Raw genomic sequence first — 19593 nt, forward strand, 5'->3', positions numbered from 1 at the left:
ACCCAGTTACACATTTTAAAAAGCAAGTATTTGCTTAAGTCTCTCAGAAGCCATGAATTGATATGAGTCTGAAAGTGACAGTTCACAGTGCGTGCAAAAGAAGGTGGTTTTCATTCCCATCCTAAAGAACAAAGAGACTGTTCCTAATACTTTTCTACAAATACTGAAAAAACCCCAGTATTAACATGCGATATATTTCTTAATTCTTAGTTTACTTAGACTTTTTTGTCAGAATTCCTCAGCTCTCTGAACTTGCCTTTTAACAACCTGCCAAATCATCTGCTAGTACCTTCAGTCCTTATGCCTTACTGTGTCACTCAACTTAGCAGTCATTTCAAAATAATTTTAAGACACACTCAATTAAAAAAACAAACAATATCAGAAGCAAGAAAAATAAAGATTAAAGTATATTAATTTGTTGCAATGAGACATGGGTAACTTTCTGAGCTTTTACTGGCTTTGAAATTTATTAAAATATTTATTATTTTACATAATATTACACTGCCATAGTACAGCAGCCAGAGGAGAGAGGGTCCTAAGAATCAACAACTTAAAATAATCTTCTGAGCTCCATAAATCTTTACAAAGTCCTTCTCAAGTGTACTAGCCATCAGGTCAAAAGATGAGATTTCTGCAGCTTAAGTAAAAAGAAAGATGAAGAGCTTTACACTTCAGATGTCATGGTACTTTCATGGACAAAGAAGGACTTCAGTCTGGTCTCTAGACTGCTTCACAGTCTTTATTCATGACTGCTGAATAGAAGATGCCAATTCCCAACCGAGGAAGGCCATGGAGTAAAAAAACTGACATTCAGGGTCTACGTGCTTTAAATTTGCCTATGGAAGTTTGGACAGCAACTCCTCTGCTGTATCTGAATATAAACACGTGCTGTGCTAAGTTATTTTAAGGCTCAGAGGTAGAGAGACAGAGCTCAGCTGCTCACTGCCTCATCTCTGAATCCCACCAGAGGCTGAACACAAGCACCTAACTCTCAAACTGGGTGGGTTTTAGGCATGTGTCAGTATCTGAAGAACTTCAGAATGTCATTGGGTGACTCACGTTTAGGCAACCACTAGAGGATCAAACTGAATTCTGTGACTTCAGCAAACAAATTGTCTACATCATATTTTAAACAGAGTGAGCTTCTTTCCTTATTAGAAATTCAATCTGCACTCAAGCTCATCCAAGATACCATACAGAGGAAGACAACAAATGCGCACCTAGGAGAGACTTCTTTTGCCTTGTAATGCACTAGTGTAAATATTTTTCATTGAACACAATAAGGCAGATGCTGACACTCCATAAGAAATTAGAGTACTTTTTACAAGTAATGGCATGAGAAAGAAAATCAAGATAGTGTATATAAGCTTAAATCTCTTCAGATGCTGGAAAATCCAAGTTGGACATCATCAGACAGAGCTCCAGTCAGGGCATGGCATGTTGCACATATCCCATCTCTAGAATAAAATTCACTGCAATTATGGTCTCTAGAACTCTTTTAGGTTTTTCTTAGAAGTAAACAAGTCTATTCATCATTTCTACAGTCATACAAAAGGACATTTCACATGAAAACATGCTGCTTCACTTCAAGGTAAAGACAAGGACATGCCAGTGGTATCATCAGCAGGTGAGAGCTGCCTCCAGGCTCCTCCGTTACGATTTGCTGGCTCAGTTGAGGCTGCAGCCAAGTGGTGTGTGCAGAACAGCACAGGCATGCACCTACTCAGCTCAACTCTTATGTGGATCACCAACTCCTCAATGTGCAATACTGTCCCTGGAAGCACCATGTCCTTTTCCCTCCTGACAACAGATGGTAACAATACAAAGTAGTAGGAAACTAATGCATATCTTTTTCAAAAGGAAAACATCTAGCAGAGAACAAAAGTCTTGTTTACTTGATAAAAAACGAACTAGGTCCACTAAAATTAATTATTTGTGTGATAACTGAACATGTATTTGATAAGTATTTCTAGATTTACACATACTCTACCTTCCAGATGTGTTCCTTAGTATAGCAAGAGCATCTGGGTAGCCATCCATATTGTAATCTCCAATATGAAGTGTAATTGGAAATGAAATTTCTGTTGAAGATTTGTCACTTTGATAGGGTACAAAGCCCCAAAGAGTGTCTTTATTTCTGAAGTCCTGCAAGACTGGAATCCACTGTAAAATAAAACCAAAGAAGAACAGCTACATAAGACAATACATTACAGTTATTAAAACAACCTGGCTTTGAAACAACTAATATTTCTTCACTGCATCAGAATACTTAATGATTTACAAATCTCCAGAGAGGAAATAAGTATTAGTTCCTAAGTCTGTTGCCAAATTAAAATATTAATTTGAAGTCTTTTCTATGCACTAAATTATTCCAGAACCGAGAAAAAATAGATAAAGCTGTAAAAACAAATAATGTGTTTGGAATGTGTTCCGTGTATGGAGACATTCAAGAACACCTTCACTGAAACTCAGCCTTGTATTGACTCTGCACTGATCCTTAAATGTAGGTAAGCCCAAACCATCAGGCCCTTGAGATCCTGAGTCCCTTTATTCTTCTTGGAATTGCAAAGAATGAGCAGCATTAAAGCTGGAGGAGGGATGCACCTTCATTAAATTTGTGTCCAACACCAAACTGGGGGATACAAACAATGTGCTTCAGGGACAGAACGGTCATTCACAGGGACCCTGGAAAGGCAAGAATGGGCAAAAAGGGACCTTGCAACAATCAGCATGGAAAATCATTCATTTGGATTCTATGTCCAGTTTTGTGCCCCATGGATCAAGAAATAGTGAATATTGAGTGAAATTAGAGAAGGGTCACCAAGATCATCAGGCATTGAAAATCTATTCAAAGGACAAGCTGAGGGTACAGGGCTTGTTCAGCTTGGAGAACAGAAGATTTAGGGGGGACCTGATATGGGTTCCTGCAAGGAACTAACTGAGAAGATGGGGCAAGACTCTACTGAGATACATGGCAGAAGAACGAGATGATGGGCAGACTGGCACAAGGGGGGTTCCAACTACAGATAAACAAACAAACCAAAATTCAGTGTGGTGATGATGATAATTATGCTAGGCAAGAGACCAAAAAGAAGTTACAGAAACTTTGTGCTTGGAGGTTTTCACAGTTTGGACAAAGCTCTGTACAACCTGGTTTGAATTCACTGTTGATCCTGCTTAAAGGAAGCTGGATCTCCTAGGGTTCATTTCAGCTTGAATGATTCCATTATTCATGGATACTTAGAAGTTCAAGAGCTTCAATTTCCCTCCTATCTCCCCCAGCAGCACTAGATACTGAACTGTTCGATAAGAAATTAAGATTACAGTATCTAATTTAAAGTACAAAAGAAATGCAAAGTATAATTTCTCCAGGACAAGAAACAGACTGTATCTGCACTTACTTTCCAAAGTGCTGCAGAGGTGCTAAATAGGAATTTATCTTAATTAAAATCAAAGTAATTTCACAAGTTAGTATGAAGCAGAAGTACCAGGGTTAACATTCAACGCTACAGAAAAATTCAGTGCCATTTTTAAAGCCATAAATAATTTTAGATGTCAACTAACTGACAGTGCCTTGAAAGGGAAAGAAGGGTGCCATCTTAAAAGATCTCCATCATCAACATCAAAAGCACTTAGCAGCATCTTAAATGTCTTTCATCCAAGCATTAATTTAGCTTTTTCCGGGACCAGAATGAGACCCCTGACAGCATAATTTCCTTCTTTGCAGACTCCCTCACTAACACAATCCAGTAATCAACGATATTCCTGCCACATGGCAATAGTGTTCAACACGTGGGTTGCTCTCTTGAGATTACATACAATTATTTGCATATCAGAGGCCTTCAAAATGATTTAAAAAGTGCACTAAGGTCAACTGTTTTTGGATATCACAGATGGCTTAGAAGCCTACCAGACACTGTATATATTCAGTGAATGTCTCTGTGTGTAAGTGACGACATCTGAACTGCAGCGATGACCTACAAAACGCTCTTGATGAAAACTCAGAGCTGAACTACATCATACTTTGACACTGCCTCCGCATCCCACAAACCCCAGTGTTTAGTTACTGTTAGCTGCTGACATTTGGAAAAATTTAAGAAACAGAAAATAAGAAAAAGACTTAAAGCTAGGGAAATTTTTCAAAGGGTTAAATTTGATAGCACTTACTTGTAACAAAGAATACAGATAAAACAACATTATTACAACACACTGTAATTTTGAAAACGACTGATTGAAATCAGAACCATGAAATATAATAGTTTTTACTTTACACGGTATCATTCACACAATCATTGCAATGAAATCCAATTATAGCCATCATATACTTTCTAAATGGTCCCATGTAAGGCTACACTATTTTAAAGAAATAAAATTACAAATGCATTTTTAGGCACAAATCTGGATTTTAATTCTGTTTTTACTCTCATCAAAGAGTGATTCATAGAATGCAATTTTACAATCACAGTCTACAATGAAATGCAGAGAGATAAAACAACAGGTGAGGAAACCAGAAGCCTCACCTCTTGCTACCAAACTCCACCACTTGCTCTTTACAGAGTAAGATTCATCCAACCCCCTGAATCAGTTGTTTTTTATAACAGCAGCGACAGAATATTTCAAAAACATCAGTCTTGTTCAATGGGTAATCAGAGCACATCAGGAACCATGCATAACTTATCCTGACAGTTTAAATTCACCACTTTATTATAAAATGCAGTATTGTGTAATGTGATGTGAGATTAACCATGTATATGCATACATTCAGTACAAAAGGCAAAAATGAGAATATGTTTGGCAATAATATAAATCTCCTACTTATTTTGCATTTGATAATCCAACAAAGTACTTTAAACTTTGTGTTTGCTGCTACTATCTTAATAGAAAAAAGACTAAAACTATTTTTTTTCCTTTTATTCCAAGCTATTAATAGATGGATATGAGAGACACACACAAAGCTATATTTTGATGGTTTTTTATCGTTTTGGTAATGTTACCAAGCTCAGATGACAAAAAAACCAAAAAAACTGACTGAAAAATGGAGCGTATCTAAAAGAAAATTTCAATGAACACATAAATCAGATAAATCGAAGATTTACTTTTCCCCTTTCTGTTAAATTCCATTGCATGACACCACTAATATAATTGTGTAAAAGATCTATGTAGGTATTTTTACTCCTTGAATTAATGGTTTTGTAGGTGAAAGTAATAAAATTGTCTTTAAGTGCTTGAAAATTTGTATTCAAACTCTTTAAATATTTTGTTTTCAATAAGCAGGAGAGAGAATGATTTATGGCTCTGTGAAAACAGCATCCTTTTCATTTTGGAAAAGATTTTGTGTACTTGAGAAAAATTTAAAATTACTCACACTCACCCCTCTTCACTCAAAAAGGGTGCACTTCTTTCAGAGTCCATGTTCTACATATTAGGAAAGGCAGTTCCCTTGCTCTAAAGTCTGTTAGCAGGTCTTCAAACCAAAACTGTGGGAATAACATCTCAATTTTTAAACTATGGCTGGAGACCTATGAAACAAAAACTGCACCCAGCCAGCTGCCTGCTTCCAGGCCACCTAACACAGGAGGGGAATGTGAGGCAGACTCACAGCTGTGAGTCAGGATGCATTTGGAAGTTGATACCCTGTTCTTGGCCAATATCTTTTCTGGAAATGCCAGGGTTTCTCCTTTCTATGATGAATGCTATCCCATCCTATAGAAAGATGAGCATCCAGAGTAGCCTAAAAGAAGTGGCCACAGCACCAGAAGTCCTTCAGCCTGGGGGCTCCCACTTTACTGTACATGTGCCCTGTAGTTCAGCTTCACATAAAAACTAAATCCTATGGTTTCAGGATGCATTGGGTCACCTTATGAAGGTCACCTGAATTCAGTATACAGTCAAGTAGTTACTATTGCAGAAAAATAAACTAAGTAAACTAATCTAAGTAAATTACCTAGATATTACACCATTAACTTAGGGCTTTTGAAGACAGAAGGAGACAATCCCCAACATTGATTTAACAACATAGGAAAAGGGAAAGTCATAGTTTTGATGTGGCTGACAGGTCCATGCTGCTTAAAGATGAGCAACTGAAAAATGAGAGGATCTTATAGAATCTGAGATTTATGGAAATTACAGCAGCTGCAACCCACCTGCCCTTTAAACTGCTATAGAGGAACAAGAAAAAAACTTCTAACAGTGACCAAATTCAGCTGATAATCAATGCTGTCAGGATCCTGGAGGATGATACCAGAAAGACCTGTGGGATGCATCAATGCATTCTACTTCAGAGTTTCTGGGTTTATAAAAGGAATGAAGCTACAAACTTTAAAAAGTACAGAGAAAGGTTGTAAGAATCATGAACCCCATAAAGAAACTCTCAAATGAAGGGAATGAAATAAAACTGTACCTCAGGAAACAAATGAAAAATATATTCAGTATACTTGGCCAAATTAAAAGAAAGATGATTCATCTCTAAAAATATAATAATATAGAGTTTATACAACTAACAGTACTAGGGACTCTAAAACAAATTTCAGGGATTTTGTCAATCCAGATGAGAGATCTAAATCAGCTAACAGATTATTCTGTAGCTACTGAAGAAGTCTGAGGTGTCCTTACATTTGCCACAATCTGAAATGTGTATGGGATTCTAATTCAGATCTGACAGCAAATCTTCTGTTGCTATGGAAACATTCACATTCTTTTAAAATTTCAGTAGGTCTGTATCTCCCTAAGTCACTCAATCCCTATTTGGTCAGCCTTTACTTTTGTTCCATCATCTAAAAGAAGAAAATTTATCTGAGATAGTTCTAATACTTATAAAGATCAGATTATTAAATAAATGAAAACCTGTGGTGAAGGATCATCCTTGAACTACTTCTCCTAGATCTGCTTGGCTTTCCAGTAGCCATGTGGTTTTTCCAGTGCCAAAGACAAAATGACAAAATATACTGTAGACTGACAGATACTAAATGAGATCCTACCAGAGGAACTGTAAAGCCTGGCATGCTGTTGCATGCCTCTTCACAGCATCATCTTTAGCACCACAAATACTAGGAAGGTGTATTTCTGACTGCAACACATTTCATCCAAATTATCACACATTATCATGGAACCATGTTAACTGTTTTACATTTTGTTTCATCAATGTCACTACAAAGAAGCAGGAAGGACAGGACTAGGTCCAGTTACCATCAGCCAAGTATTTTTTCTATGATGGTCATCTGGTTTGTGATCTTTCAGATCGGAGATCAGTAAGTTTCTTAAAAAAAATCCTAATTTTGGAAACCAGAACTTTTAGCTACACTTGTAACACTAAACAAACAAACAACCCCCCCCAATCCATAGGACCAGAGAACAAAAACTGAAGATAACAGATATATATCATCTTCTATTTTTTCAATAACAGACTTGCAATCTCTCAATTTTCCATAGATTCCCTGTAATTACCTACCTGTTCCAAAAGTGATACCATCCCCTTGTTGAAACACATTCTACACCACAAAGGCTCATTATTTCCCTCAAATTTTACAGAGACTAAATAAACAAACAAAAATTTGATCCTAGTCTCTTGACACAATGTTTACATGTATAATTGTCCTTGAAGATTAATTTATTCAGTCAAAGCTCAGAAGTTAAGTCATCCGATCTCACAATGACCAAATCCAATGAAACTAGAACATTTCACTTCTAAACAAACATGGGAAGTAACATGTTTAAATAGATTTCTAGCTGAAGGGAACATGGAATGCATGGGAAAAACTGCAGACATGTGAATGAAGATACTGGTATTTTCCACTGTTTCAGAATAGAAAAGAGAAAATGCTTTAAAAGGAAAAGCTCAATTACCTCTAGATGAGTCTAAGAGTACAAGACAGGAGTATTCTAGATATAAATCTTTAAAAGAGTTAGGCCAGAAGTCATTATAGTATGCCATTTGGTACTGTCATTTTTAATTAAAAAGTCCTAAAAATACACATGGAAAATTGCTTTAAAGTTTCAAGGTAACCCTCAATACTTTTTAATACGTTTTTCAATCAGGATGAGAGTCTGTTGGCTTCTTCATTTTTAAAAATAAGATTATAGTATTTGGCTGTTATTTTTAAACTCACATGTCATTAATTTGGAAATTATTTTAAAACTGAAAACACATAGCATGATTGCTAATTAATTATAAATATATTGATGAGTATTAAAAGAGGTATGTTAAAAATCTGATGTATTTGTAATTAAATAGTTGACCTCTGTCAAAAAGTGAGATAATGAAGGAACAGAAAATCTCTATGTACAATGATACTTCAGAGCAGGTTACAGTAAAGACTCTACTGCAGAAAAATTCTGATATAATGGAAATTGATTCACACCTCTCCTCTGCCACTACTGCATCACTTCCTTCTAGAAATGGACCATGAACAACAGATAATACAACTTCTCTTTAGCACTGCCCAGGCATCTCCTACTTTCAAATAACAGCTCCGTATCACCACATTGTGTGTGGTTGATTTTCTGCAGTGAAATTACTTTGAGAATATTTGTCTCAAATGTACTTGATCAGAAAATCTCAAAAGTCTTTTATTTATATTATCAAGAGTAAGAAATTAAATTTAGAGCTTGAGAGCAATTGTCTTTTGGCATAAGAGCATCCTAGGCACTCAGCAGTGAAACATAAGCATCCCATTACAGCACTATAATCAGTGTAACATGCTTATCAAACATCTGTGTTCCCCTTTGACCAGAAAGCAGTGCAAGTATCAGGGACTGAGCATCCACTTGCTTCATACAAGGCCATGACCTAAATCAAGCTCTGCAGTCATACTGTGTGCCCAGCAACACTATAATACATTGCTTCTATTCCATGTTCATGGGGAACTGATGTAAAGAAAATCCAGCCCAACTCAAAAATATCCAACCACAGTGTGTCTCTTGTGTAGAATTATCCATTCCATAGAATTCTAGGTTTGCAACCTCTTCCACACGTATATTTTAGATAAGTCATAAATAAATAAGTAGATAAATAAAAATCTCTTATATGCAATAATTGCAGGTGATGAAGTTTCATTTTTCTTTCCTGAAAAATAATTTTCCTGATTCGTATTATTTCATAAAGCATAGTATTCTCCTTTGTCTTTGCAATTCCAGACTCACAATACCTGATCCAATCCTGGCTTAGTTAAGTAGATGGCACTTTTTTGACACATTCTGTCTTCACAGACTGGTAATAAATGTTCACTTTGTCCATCTCCATCTGTCAAGGAGAAGAAAAGACTGTCAACTTTGTGTTTACAAATTCAGAAACTTTGCTCCCAAGAGATATTCAGCTGTCAATGTTTTTTTTAAATGGGAAAACTTCATTCACTTAGAACCAAACCTGACTTGCTAGATTGGTGGTATGCCTCAGATCAGGAAAATTTTAGGGAAAACTGTTTTTCTAGGCAATGAAATCAATTGTTATACTACAATTAAAAAAACCCCCAACTTTCTCAAATTGTCCCTTAGCCCATACAGTTCTGAGGAGCTTGGTATTAGTATTTTAAGTGGATTTTGTAAAGTTGCTTGATGAAATTTCCTTAGCTAATATGCAAAAACTACATCATCTGCCAAAGTAACCGAATCTTGCACTGTAAGACACATTTTAGCATGCAAAATTGTGCTTCTCTGAAGCTCACCCTCCTTTTAATACAGATATCTCTATATATCTCTATCTGTATATAAGTAAGTTTTCTAGGTCCTTCCGTTATTACCTAATAAGGTTGGGAGATAGATACCAGGGCTACAAGGAGGAGGAAAAGTGGTTAAATTATCAGATTTCCCCAGATAACTCCAGGTGATAAAGCCAGTCAGTCACCTTATTGGCTTCCTACATCCCATCTGCCTCATCAGTTGTTCTCTACATCAGCTCTAAACCCCTCCCAAATTACCAGGGAAGGGTACCCTGTTACCAAGGACAGAAAATTTAGGATGCTGGATAGTGCAGGTGGTAGAAATCCAGTAAGTTCATATTCAGAGAGATGGAAAATAAAATTATTAGTGACCAGAGAAATTAACATACAACTGTTGGGTTTGACCAGTCAGAAATCAGCACCAACTTTTTAAAGCTGTCTTCCTTCTGCATCATTCCAGAGCAACAACTAAAACATGGTACTCACTTTAATTTTTTGGTTACCTGAACTGGAATAAAATACTGCTTAGACTGTAGTATTAGACTCAACTTAAAATGGGAGAAACCATTGAATTTGTAAATGATAAACTATGAAAATACTGAAGGCTTTGCTAGAACAAAATTAAGTTGCAGAGATGTAGGGGTTTTGTGAAATAAAAAATTTAAATTAAGCCCTAATTTTCTGATCACATTTCTAGAGAACTTTCAATCTAAAGTCATTTTAGGAGATTTTCAATAATGCATGAGGACAAAGAACCTTCAAGTTCTAACTTCTTTTCTTGTTCTTTGTTAGTTAGAAAGGGGCAAGGACATTCATTTTAAATTATGCTATAGAGCACAGGAGAATATAAAATGTTTGATTCTACTTAAATTGCAAATATTCATCTATGCTGATAACTCAGTTTGATAGTCTTGGTAATTCATGTTCAGTAATACTGCAGTATATTGACAAGAACAACCTACAGAGCTTTGAAGAATAGTAAAACTATAGAACAGTAAGGATGGAACTTCATCATAATGGATAGGAAGTCATCACTTTACAGATACCAGTGTTCTAGATAAGTTCCAAGTAAGATTTGATTAAAATAATTCAGTACATTCAAAGAATGAACAGAAAGTAAATGTAAAAGCACATCTGCTCTAGTGACAAAAAAGTGTCATAGGTGACAAAAAAATCCATTGGTGACAATGGCTGGATAAACCCACCAAACAGCTGAAATAAGATGCACTTGTTTCAGATGTTAAAAGAACACATTATACAACATATCTTTAATAATGTACTTCAGCCTAAGTCTAGCTAGAAAATGTATTTCTGGGGATCCTCTGTAGCCTTCACTCAGCTCCTAGGGTCTACTAGTCTTTCTTTCTATTACTGTACACATTTTAAACAATCTTAGTTCAAATTGCTGGAAATCTCAAGGTTATCCTCACTTGTAATTTCAGTGTAATTTGTAGCACTAGATGTGGTTAATCATACTCTAAACTCCAAATGTCCTTTGATAGCAATGCTCAACTTAAATCATGTTTGAAATTTAAAAAACCTGTTAGCTATCATGTTGTCAACACATGATTCTGGCTTACTATGATACTGAAGAATTACATGGCTAAAAAAGAGTTTTAAAAAAGTTTTACAGGCAGTAGAAAAGGCTAGAAAAAGAACAACTCACATACTCATCAGCTGTAAATCTGTACTTACATCAAACTGTGTAAGGACAAAATTAGCAGCCTTATGCCATAGAAATCATGTAAGGCTCATTACTTACAACTGCCTGTTCACTGTATTTCAAAGAAAAGCAGTGGACACAAAGGCTTCTCTCCAACATTTTGCCCATGTCTGCAAAATGCAATCCAATCCAGAACAAAAGTAACTCAAAAAGCCACAGATTGTGCAGAGCACACCTCATACAGAGAGCTTGTATGAGAAAAACTACTTGCAGCTGAATCTTTAACATTGATTATAGATGTTCACATGTGCAAAAAAACCCCGAAACAACACAGCTCAAATCTTTCCAATCTATTCTAACAGTAAATTTTAGTGGGAGAAAGCAGAAAAAAGTTTTCAAATCAGATTAAGAACAACATAATGTTATGAAGAAATATGTTGAAACTGCAATGCAAATGTAAAGGCATGCACTTTAAACCAAATGCACAAAGAGTGAATGCTGTTTCAGTGGTTACTCTGATTTATTGTCCCTGAGGTCCTTTTATCTCACTGAACTGCACAGCTACAGGTAGAGCTTTTGCTATCTGCTACTTTGTAATGGTGACACTAGAGTTTGTCCAGTTTCAGCTCTCACAGGTAAGAAGCTTCTGTAGCAGCACTATTTGCTTTTAGCCCTCCCAATCTGAACCAACTGTATGATCATCTCACATTGGCATGGATATTTTGTGATGAGGAAAAAAAAAAAAAAGAACAACTTGGTCAGTTCTGTCTGAAAACTCAACTTATCATTTACATCTGTCCATAACTAAAGAGAAATATATATAATATATCTAGGATGAAAAAATTATTAGGCAGCAGCCCCTACACTAGAGAAAAGACAGAACATAACCCTCCACCACCAAATATTTTTTTTCAAAAGACTGCAAGTGAATTATGCAATTCTTTCACACTTAAAGATACATACATAGTGAACTTCTTCCCAAACCAAGGTATATGAGAGATAGGCTTTTAAAGCAAATATGCATATAATTTTCTGAGCAAGAGTAAGCATACACAAAAAATACTCATCCAAATATACCTATTCCTTAAAAATCATAGAAAAGTGTCAGAAAGTGGAATTTTGCAACCAAGTTCAAGGGTAATTAGATACATTGCACAGTATGTAAAATGTGCTTTCCAACATGGGCTTTAAAAGACACATGGAACATGGGGAAATGACAAGTACCATCATTTGAGATCACTCAATTCAAAACTTGTTTTTAATAGAACAAGATCAAATCATACCTATGAAGAGCAAAACAGCTTTTGGTCCAAGTCTTTTTACTTTAAATAGCTACGTAATTCTGCTGCAGTTTAATCTTACTCTTGCCCCTTTGGAAACAAAAATTGAATCAACCTTTTTTTTTTGTTTGTTTTGGTTTGGTTTTTTTTAACATGACAGACTGTAACTTATTGCAGTTGTTTTAAATAAAAAGAAATTCTTTTCTTCAAAATAGAAATAAGCCAACTATGCAGGTCAAGGCAGTGCAAACAGTTTAGCTTTCATAATTCTAAACCTGATGCTTCATAAGAGCAAGACACTTCATATACCAAGTCCTTATGCCTTGAGAACCCACTGTTTCTCTCGAGACCACACATTCTAATCTATCCACAATCCTCGTATTATTACAGACCTTCTGTTAGTGCAGTTTTCCCTGTTCCCTTCAAAAAGGTGAGAAAAAATTTTCCTAAACATAGTACAATAAAAGCCAATAATTTTCTCCTGTGCTATTGATTTCAAGTCCAAATAAGCATAAGCGATCTCTTGCTTAATATAACACATCCTAATGAAGCTTTATATGCTTTTTATTTCACCACACATATAGCTTGCTCCCATCTCTTCCTCATGGATTTCCAGAGTTCTCATTCTCCTTTGTCATGAAGCTCCTGTTTAAAGCTCAAAAGAACAGTGATAAAATAAGGAGCAAAAAGCCCTGTTCAGGTAGTGCTCAGAACAGCCTCCTTCTGGGGCAGGCAAGACAATTACAGTCGCTATGACTGAGTTTGATATTAAAACAACATAAAGGTTTGTTTGAAAACTGATTATCTTGAATTTATCTTTTGAAGTAATAAAGTGATTAGGAATTCTTTTGTCACTCTGCCTTTAGGTATTCAATGATATGGTCATGACAGAGACAATTATAAATTACTGAGATAATTATGCATTACTAAAAGCATCAGTGTCAGCTGCTTTTAGAAAATGTGAATCACAACTTCAAAAAACAGATGCAAAGAGCTTTTACAGATGATTTAATGTTCTATGGACATTAAAGACACCCTTACAACACTCTCTTTCATGCTAAATCAATTCTGACTAAGTCTGTATCCTTCCAAAGAATCCATATTCACACCTCCACTGCAAGAAAAGCATTTAAGCAGTGTGCCAGCAAAAGGCATTGAGACTTCCAAGCTGCATCTGATCTTCTTTCTTGTGTACTGAGAACTCCCCTCTACACTAACCAAGAAGTAGCACTGAAATTCTTGTAGTTTATGCTGAAGACAACTAGCTCCAACTATCTCATAATACAGAAATTTCAAAGCCTGTATGTACAGCTTGGTACTATCTAATTGCACACATTTAGAAAGCTCAGGTGGCATTACCTCTTCACACACTAACCAAGAGGATAACCCTACTTAAAGAAAGCCACTTGTGTGACTAAATTTTGGATTGACAGTTCTTGTTACATTTACCATCAACCTGGTCGAAGAAGAATTAAATCCAGAGGAGACTGAGTTGTTCAACAAAGAACAAATAAGCAACTGACGTGTGCACCACTCTTCCAATCTTATTACTGGAAAGAAAGCAAAATGATTCTTAATGTACAAGCCCCTGTGAGAAAAATTCTTACAAAGCAGCATAAATTGATTTTTTTTTTCCAGGAGATGTTAACATTTGTCAGCAAAACATGAAAACTTGGTAAAATAAAGGAAAGAGAAGTATTGTATTGCTGCATCTCAAGGTTCTTATAGAATCCTTTTACTGACTACAGGAGCACAAGTGTATTTTCCTAAAGCTCAAAAGACAATTGCTTCATGAGGGGATTATTTACTGAAATGCACTGTTAAAATTTTCCTTTGACTCATAGACACTAAGCCTGAGGATGCAACACTCTGAAGAGAAGAAAAGAAGAAAAAAAAATCCAGATGCTAAAATGAAGATGATACACAAAGCTAAAAGCTAGAAAACTGAAATGCAACTGCAGGCATAAAAGCACTGCAGGACAGTTAAAGTCTACTTTAAACAAAAATCTTTCACCAAAATGCATTTGAATGCAATGAATGACTTTAAAAAACCACCCCAGAGGTTAGCAACACTTATCCTGTTTAATCATAATTAACTGGCAATATTAAGATATCATTTCCTATGAGAAACATTATAATTTTTATCATGCGTCATACAAGCTGTTAACATACATAAAAGAAGGGAAAACAAGAGAGGATTTTTAGAGTTATTAGTTAGAATTTAATTGGATAATTGGATTTTAAATGTGAGACAAATTTAAGTTCAGGTCCCGAAAAGATTCAGATAGAACAATCCCAATCCATGCTTTGCCAAAAAGTAAGGAAGTTTGCATAGCAGGAGGAAACACAGACTTCATAAATTAGGGAAGACCACAATAAAATCATGGAAAGTTAGGGGTTGGAAGGGACCTTGAAAGATCATCTAGTCCAACCCCCCCTGCCAAAGCAGGGTCATCTACAGGAGGTCACACAGGAACACATCCAGGTGGGCTTTGAATGTGTCCAGGGAAGGAGACTCCAGAACCTCCCTGGGCAGCCTGTGCCAGTGCCCTGTCACCTTTACAGTGAAAAAATTCTTCCTAATATTTATATGAAACCACCTATGAGCCAATTTATAAGCATTGCCCCTTGTGCACTAATCACCCTTGAGAAAAGTTTGGCTTTGTCCTCCTGGCACTCACCCCTACATATTTATAAATATTGATGAGGAAACCCCTCATTCCCCTCTTTCCCAAGCTAAAAAGACTCTAAGTCTTTATATAAGAAAGAGCATGTCATTAAAAGATAAAGAACTAAGGTGGAGTTGGCTAAATGCCACCTTGAGAAAGTACAAGTTAAGTAAATACGCCATATGAGGTCACTATCAAAAGTATGATATAGTTTGATTTTGAAAAGCTATTTTATTCTCTTTAAATACAGGCTGTAAAAAATTTCTTTGCTTCAATTAAGCAAAATTAATTACGGGTTAATCAAATTTTTACATTGTTAGGTATCATCAAGGATGATTTATCAATCTCCACTGTCCAACTGAACCAAAAAATGTATAAAAATGTATCAGGGGACTGTATAAACAGCAGACTATTCTATGCAAATAGTTTCTGGGTCACTATTAGTAAGACTTATTTCACCAATCTTTGACGTAACAAGAAAATAGTATGTTTCTGTGCCCAAAACATTGCTCACATTAAATCTTGTTAGGAAAAAATTGTTTTTTTTCAGAGCTCCCCACTGAAATCCTTAAATTTATTTAAGAAATCCAAAATTACCCACTATTTTAAGTCACAACTATTAAAAATCTTTATAAATGCAATTATTTACCAGGATTCTAGCCAACATCTATGATTACCTAGAGAGTACAAGCAGATTTTATGAAAAGCCTCTGCTAGCATACAGATAACAACAACAGAGGATTAATCATTTTTGCTATAGCAACCACTGCACTGCAATTACCATAGTGACATGAGAAGAATAGAAAAAGTAATAATGAAGAGCTCTTACTTGTTTGGAGCAATGTGTCAGCCAAGTAAGTGCAGAATTCTCTAGTGGCAAGCTCTGCTCACCTTAATCAATTGAAATGCCATTTGTAATAAATATGTCACAAAACATTTCTGATTTATTTTTGAAGGGGCAATACAAATTTGTCAATTGTTCACTGTTCTTTGGTCAGGCTAATGTACAAATCGTTGCTATCATGTAAGAGAGGAGAGTGCTACTTATTTTTGAGGTTCCAATTTAAATGAAGTCTAAGGTCTAGTATATTATCATAACACTTTTTCCATATTTTTCCCTTAAAATACACACACGCAATTATACAGAAATGTAGCAGACTTTACAGATACATACAGGCGTTTGCAAACACACATTTGTATATAATTTTAAATGTAAAAGAAGATACCTTTATTATATGACTACTTCAGGTACACTTGGTGCTAGGAATTATACTAATTCTGTGACAGGTGATTCATGAGTCATCTAATTGTTGTTTTTTTTCCAGCTCCATTTATCTAAATAATTCTTGATAGCTGTTGTTCAACCTTCTTAAAAAAAGAAACCTTACCAAAATAAGTTGTCTTTGGAGGTTCCCAGTGAGCATTTTATTCAAAACTCACCTCTTTTTCAAATGACAGGTAAATACTTAGGGCTGGAAAGGCTACTTCAAATGAAACCTTTATAAGCAGCAAATAATGTTAGACAAAGTCACCCTGGGAAACTAAACATGTTATACTAAAATTTAGGGGCAATCAGAATGTTGGACTCCAGAAGTGCAACAGTGTACGAGTAGAAAGGCGGGTGTAAAAGAGAAGGTGGCAGCTCCCAAGCTCATCTCTGGACTTGACACCCTTCCAGAGTGCAATGTGAAGTAAATGAGAAGTGGCAGAGAGTGAAAGCAGGGAGAAATATGGAATCATTTGAGACCTTTAGAGAATGGCAAGGCTGGTACCTCAGCTAGGAGGTACAGAAAATGTCAAGAAAGGAGAAAAGAGCGTCAGTCAATACAGGAATACTGTAAGAGGCTGTGACTGTATATTTAAACTGTTTCTAGTCACAGCAGCTGTACCCCCATGTGAACAGGGAAGATGGTTGCAGCACACACAGAGCCAACTGAGAGCAATATGGTTATGTTCTGCTTAGTGTTTCACACATAGTTTGGCAAAAGCTGCTTAGGTAGAAGATAGTGTAATCTAATGCATCTCACTTAACATTTTCATTGTGCTATTTTGATTTGTTGTGCAATTAAACTTCTTCTAGGCCCTATTACAGATAGCCAAATTACTATTTCAAAATGCAAATCATCATAGCTTAATCTACTTTGACTTACGACAATCATTAGTTCATCATTTTTGAAACATCAAAAACTGAAAAAAAGATGTTAAAATCTGAACACGCCATTTCTAGTAAGGCATTTTCTTTAACTTCAGCTCACTACAAGCAAAATCTGAATGAGAAATGCCTACCTTTTGAAGAACCTAAACATGCAGACCTAGCAGAGTGGGTAAATGCAGGTACTCTGGTACAGTGTTATTGCCCTAATGTGAGATTTCACCTCTATTGTTAGACTGGTGCAGAACAAAAGATACAGCAATGAAAATGTCCAGAACTCAATGAAGATTCTCCTTTTCATCAGTTTTTTTTTAGCCTTCTACCAATTGCTGCACTGCCACTCTCAGATCTACTTAGCTGTACAAATGATTTTTTTGATGCTGGTGGTGTATTATTCACCTTCCTTCAGACTATTTCATAAACATAGAATATATGATTCTATTCTTTCATTACTCATACCTATTGTTTCAGTCACATAGTCACTTCAATATTCTCTAAAACTTTGTAAAATGAGAAAAAAATACTTGTTGTCTTGACTAAATTAAATTAATGCTGGGAAGATAAGGGGGAAAAAAGTAGATGCACTACTCAATTTCTTACTGTTATAACAGAAGAAATGTTAAAGTCATAACAGTACTCAAATAGGAAATCTGAAATCATAAGTATTTCCATAGCTGAACAAATTTTGTTCTTTTACTAAAATACACACGAACATTTATAGCACCCCTTTCACTCACTTAGGAAAATTAATGGGCAGAAAAAAAAATAATTTCCCATCCTTCAGCCTGGATGACCCTGAGTGACCTGGAATGAAGATGAAGATGATAGTGTCTATGTAGCTGTTCAGAAAGAGTAAGCAAGACCCTCCATATTACAAGATGTGGTGGGTATTATCTCAGAGGTGAAATGGCTAAGATCTTTCAGAACAACTAGCTCCAAAAGGTTAGCTTCTGAAAAGTGAGGATGTCCTTTCATACATGACACTGCTGATTCCTGCCTCTCTACTTTGCCATATCTACTGTCCTCCTACATTCATTTACATACATTTCTTAAGTCCTTGCACACATCATCTCCCATTATATTCACTCTCACTAGAAGACTGCTCCACTTTTGCCTCACAGGGCAGCGTAACAGGGTGCTGGAACTTCCAAAGCAGCATCCCCCTGCAGTGTGCTAATTCCACTGCCCACTGCCTTCATAACCTTGGCTGTACCAAAAGCACACAGTGTACTGCACTGCTATATAGCACTGCACATTCAGTTTAGTCACATTTTTAAAAAACTTTAACTTGAACATTTGAACAATTCAACTTCGATTTGCAAAGATATCCCAGGGTTTATTAAAATTCCATTAATTATGATAAATTTATACAATTATGATATATCATTTCAGCTCATTAGTTACCTAACAGAGATGAAAATATCCCTCATAAAGATTACTTTCCACATTGCTATCATTAAAATAAATAAAAAATTAAAATCTGATTTCTACTTAGTACCTATTAATACACATTATTCAGAACATCAGCTTGGAAAATAGTTACAGAAACACCAACGCATTTAAATTTTTAGATGGCAGAAACCATAGCATTCCACTAGTTCCTCCATATACTACATACACGTGTTTATATTTGTAGATGAACAGGAAAAGATTTTACAAAGACTTTTACAAAGATTTTAGAAAATTGGTAAGCATTCCACAGAAGAACCTAGACCACTGTTGAGGTTCTACCTAATTTAATTTACTATAGATCTGTAAACACATCCACAGTTGCTAGATAAGGATCTCAGGATAACTAACTATAAAGCAGAGGTGTCCTCTAGTTAGAAGTCAGGAAACAGTTATGCAAGAATTCTTAAGAAGAAGGAAAGTAACTGAATTGGATTGGGTTTAATATGGAGTCTGACATTTAATTTGTCATTTTCTTTACAAGAGGTTTAAAATCAAAATGATGCAACAAGACTACCCTTTGACAACTTTTAAGACAGGCTCAGTCTCACAATTAACAAGAGAGTTGTACAAATACAGTAAAATAGTTCTTGAAGAAGTTACTATATTCAATAGTACAGCAGAATTTGGCCTGTGGCACTTTCCCTTGGTTTGCCAAATTCTCATTTTAGTACTTAGAAAAAAGGTATGTATTGACTACAAACCAAACATTTCCTGTTTATAACAT

General features: G+C 35.6%; 1 protein-coding gene across 2 annotated transcripts in view; it reads right to left on the reverse strand.

The window, feature by feature from the left end:
- ITFG1 (integrin alpha FG-GAP repeat containing 1) overlaps positions 1–19593 on the reverse strand; it is a 66870-nt gene that overhangs the window by 26068 nt on the left and 21209 nt on the right. For both annotated transcript variants that reach the window (XR_011728475.1, XM_071756847.1), the window contains exons 9-10: positions 9144–9238; positions 1991–2163 (exon numbers count right to left, since the gene is read on the reverse strand). Coding sequence is in view for 1 of the 2 variants with exons in the window: in XM_071756847.1 (XP_071612948.1) it covers positions 1991–2163; positions 9144–9238 (268 nt within the window). In the remaining variant the exon portion in view is untranslated. The remainder of the gene's footprint in view (positions 1–1990; positions 2164–9143; positions 9239–19593) is intronic.

Source organism: Heliangelus exortis, chromosome 13 (genome assembly GCF_036169615.1).
Source record: "Heliangelus exortis chromosome 13, bHelExo1.hap1, whole genome shotgun sequence".
NCBI lineage: Eukaryota > Metazoa > Chordata > Aves > Apodiformes > Trochilidae > Heliangelus > Heliangelus exortis.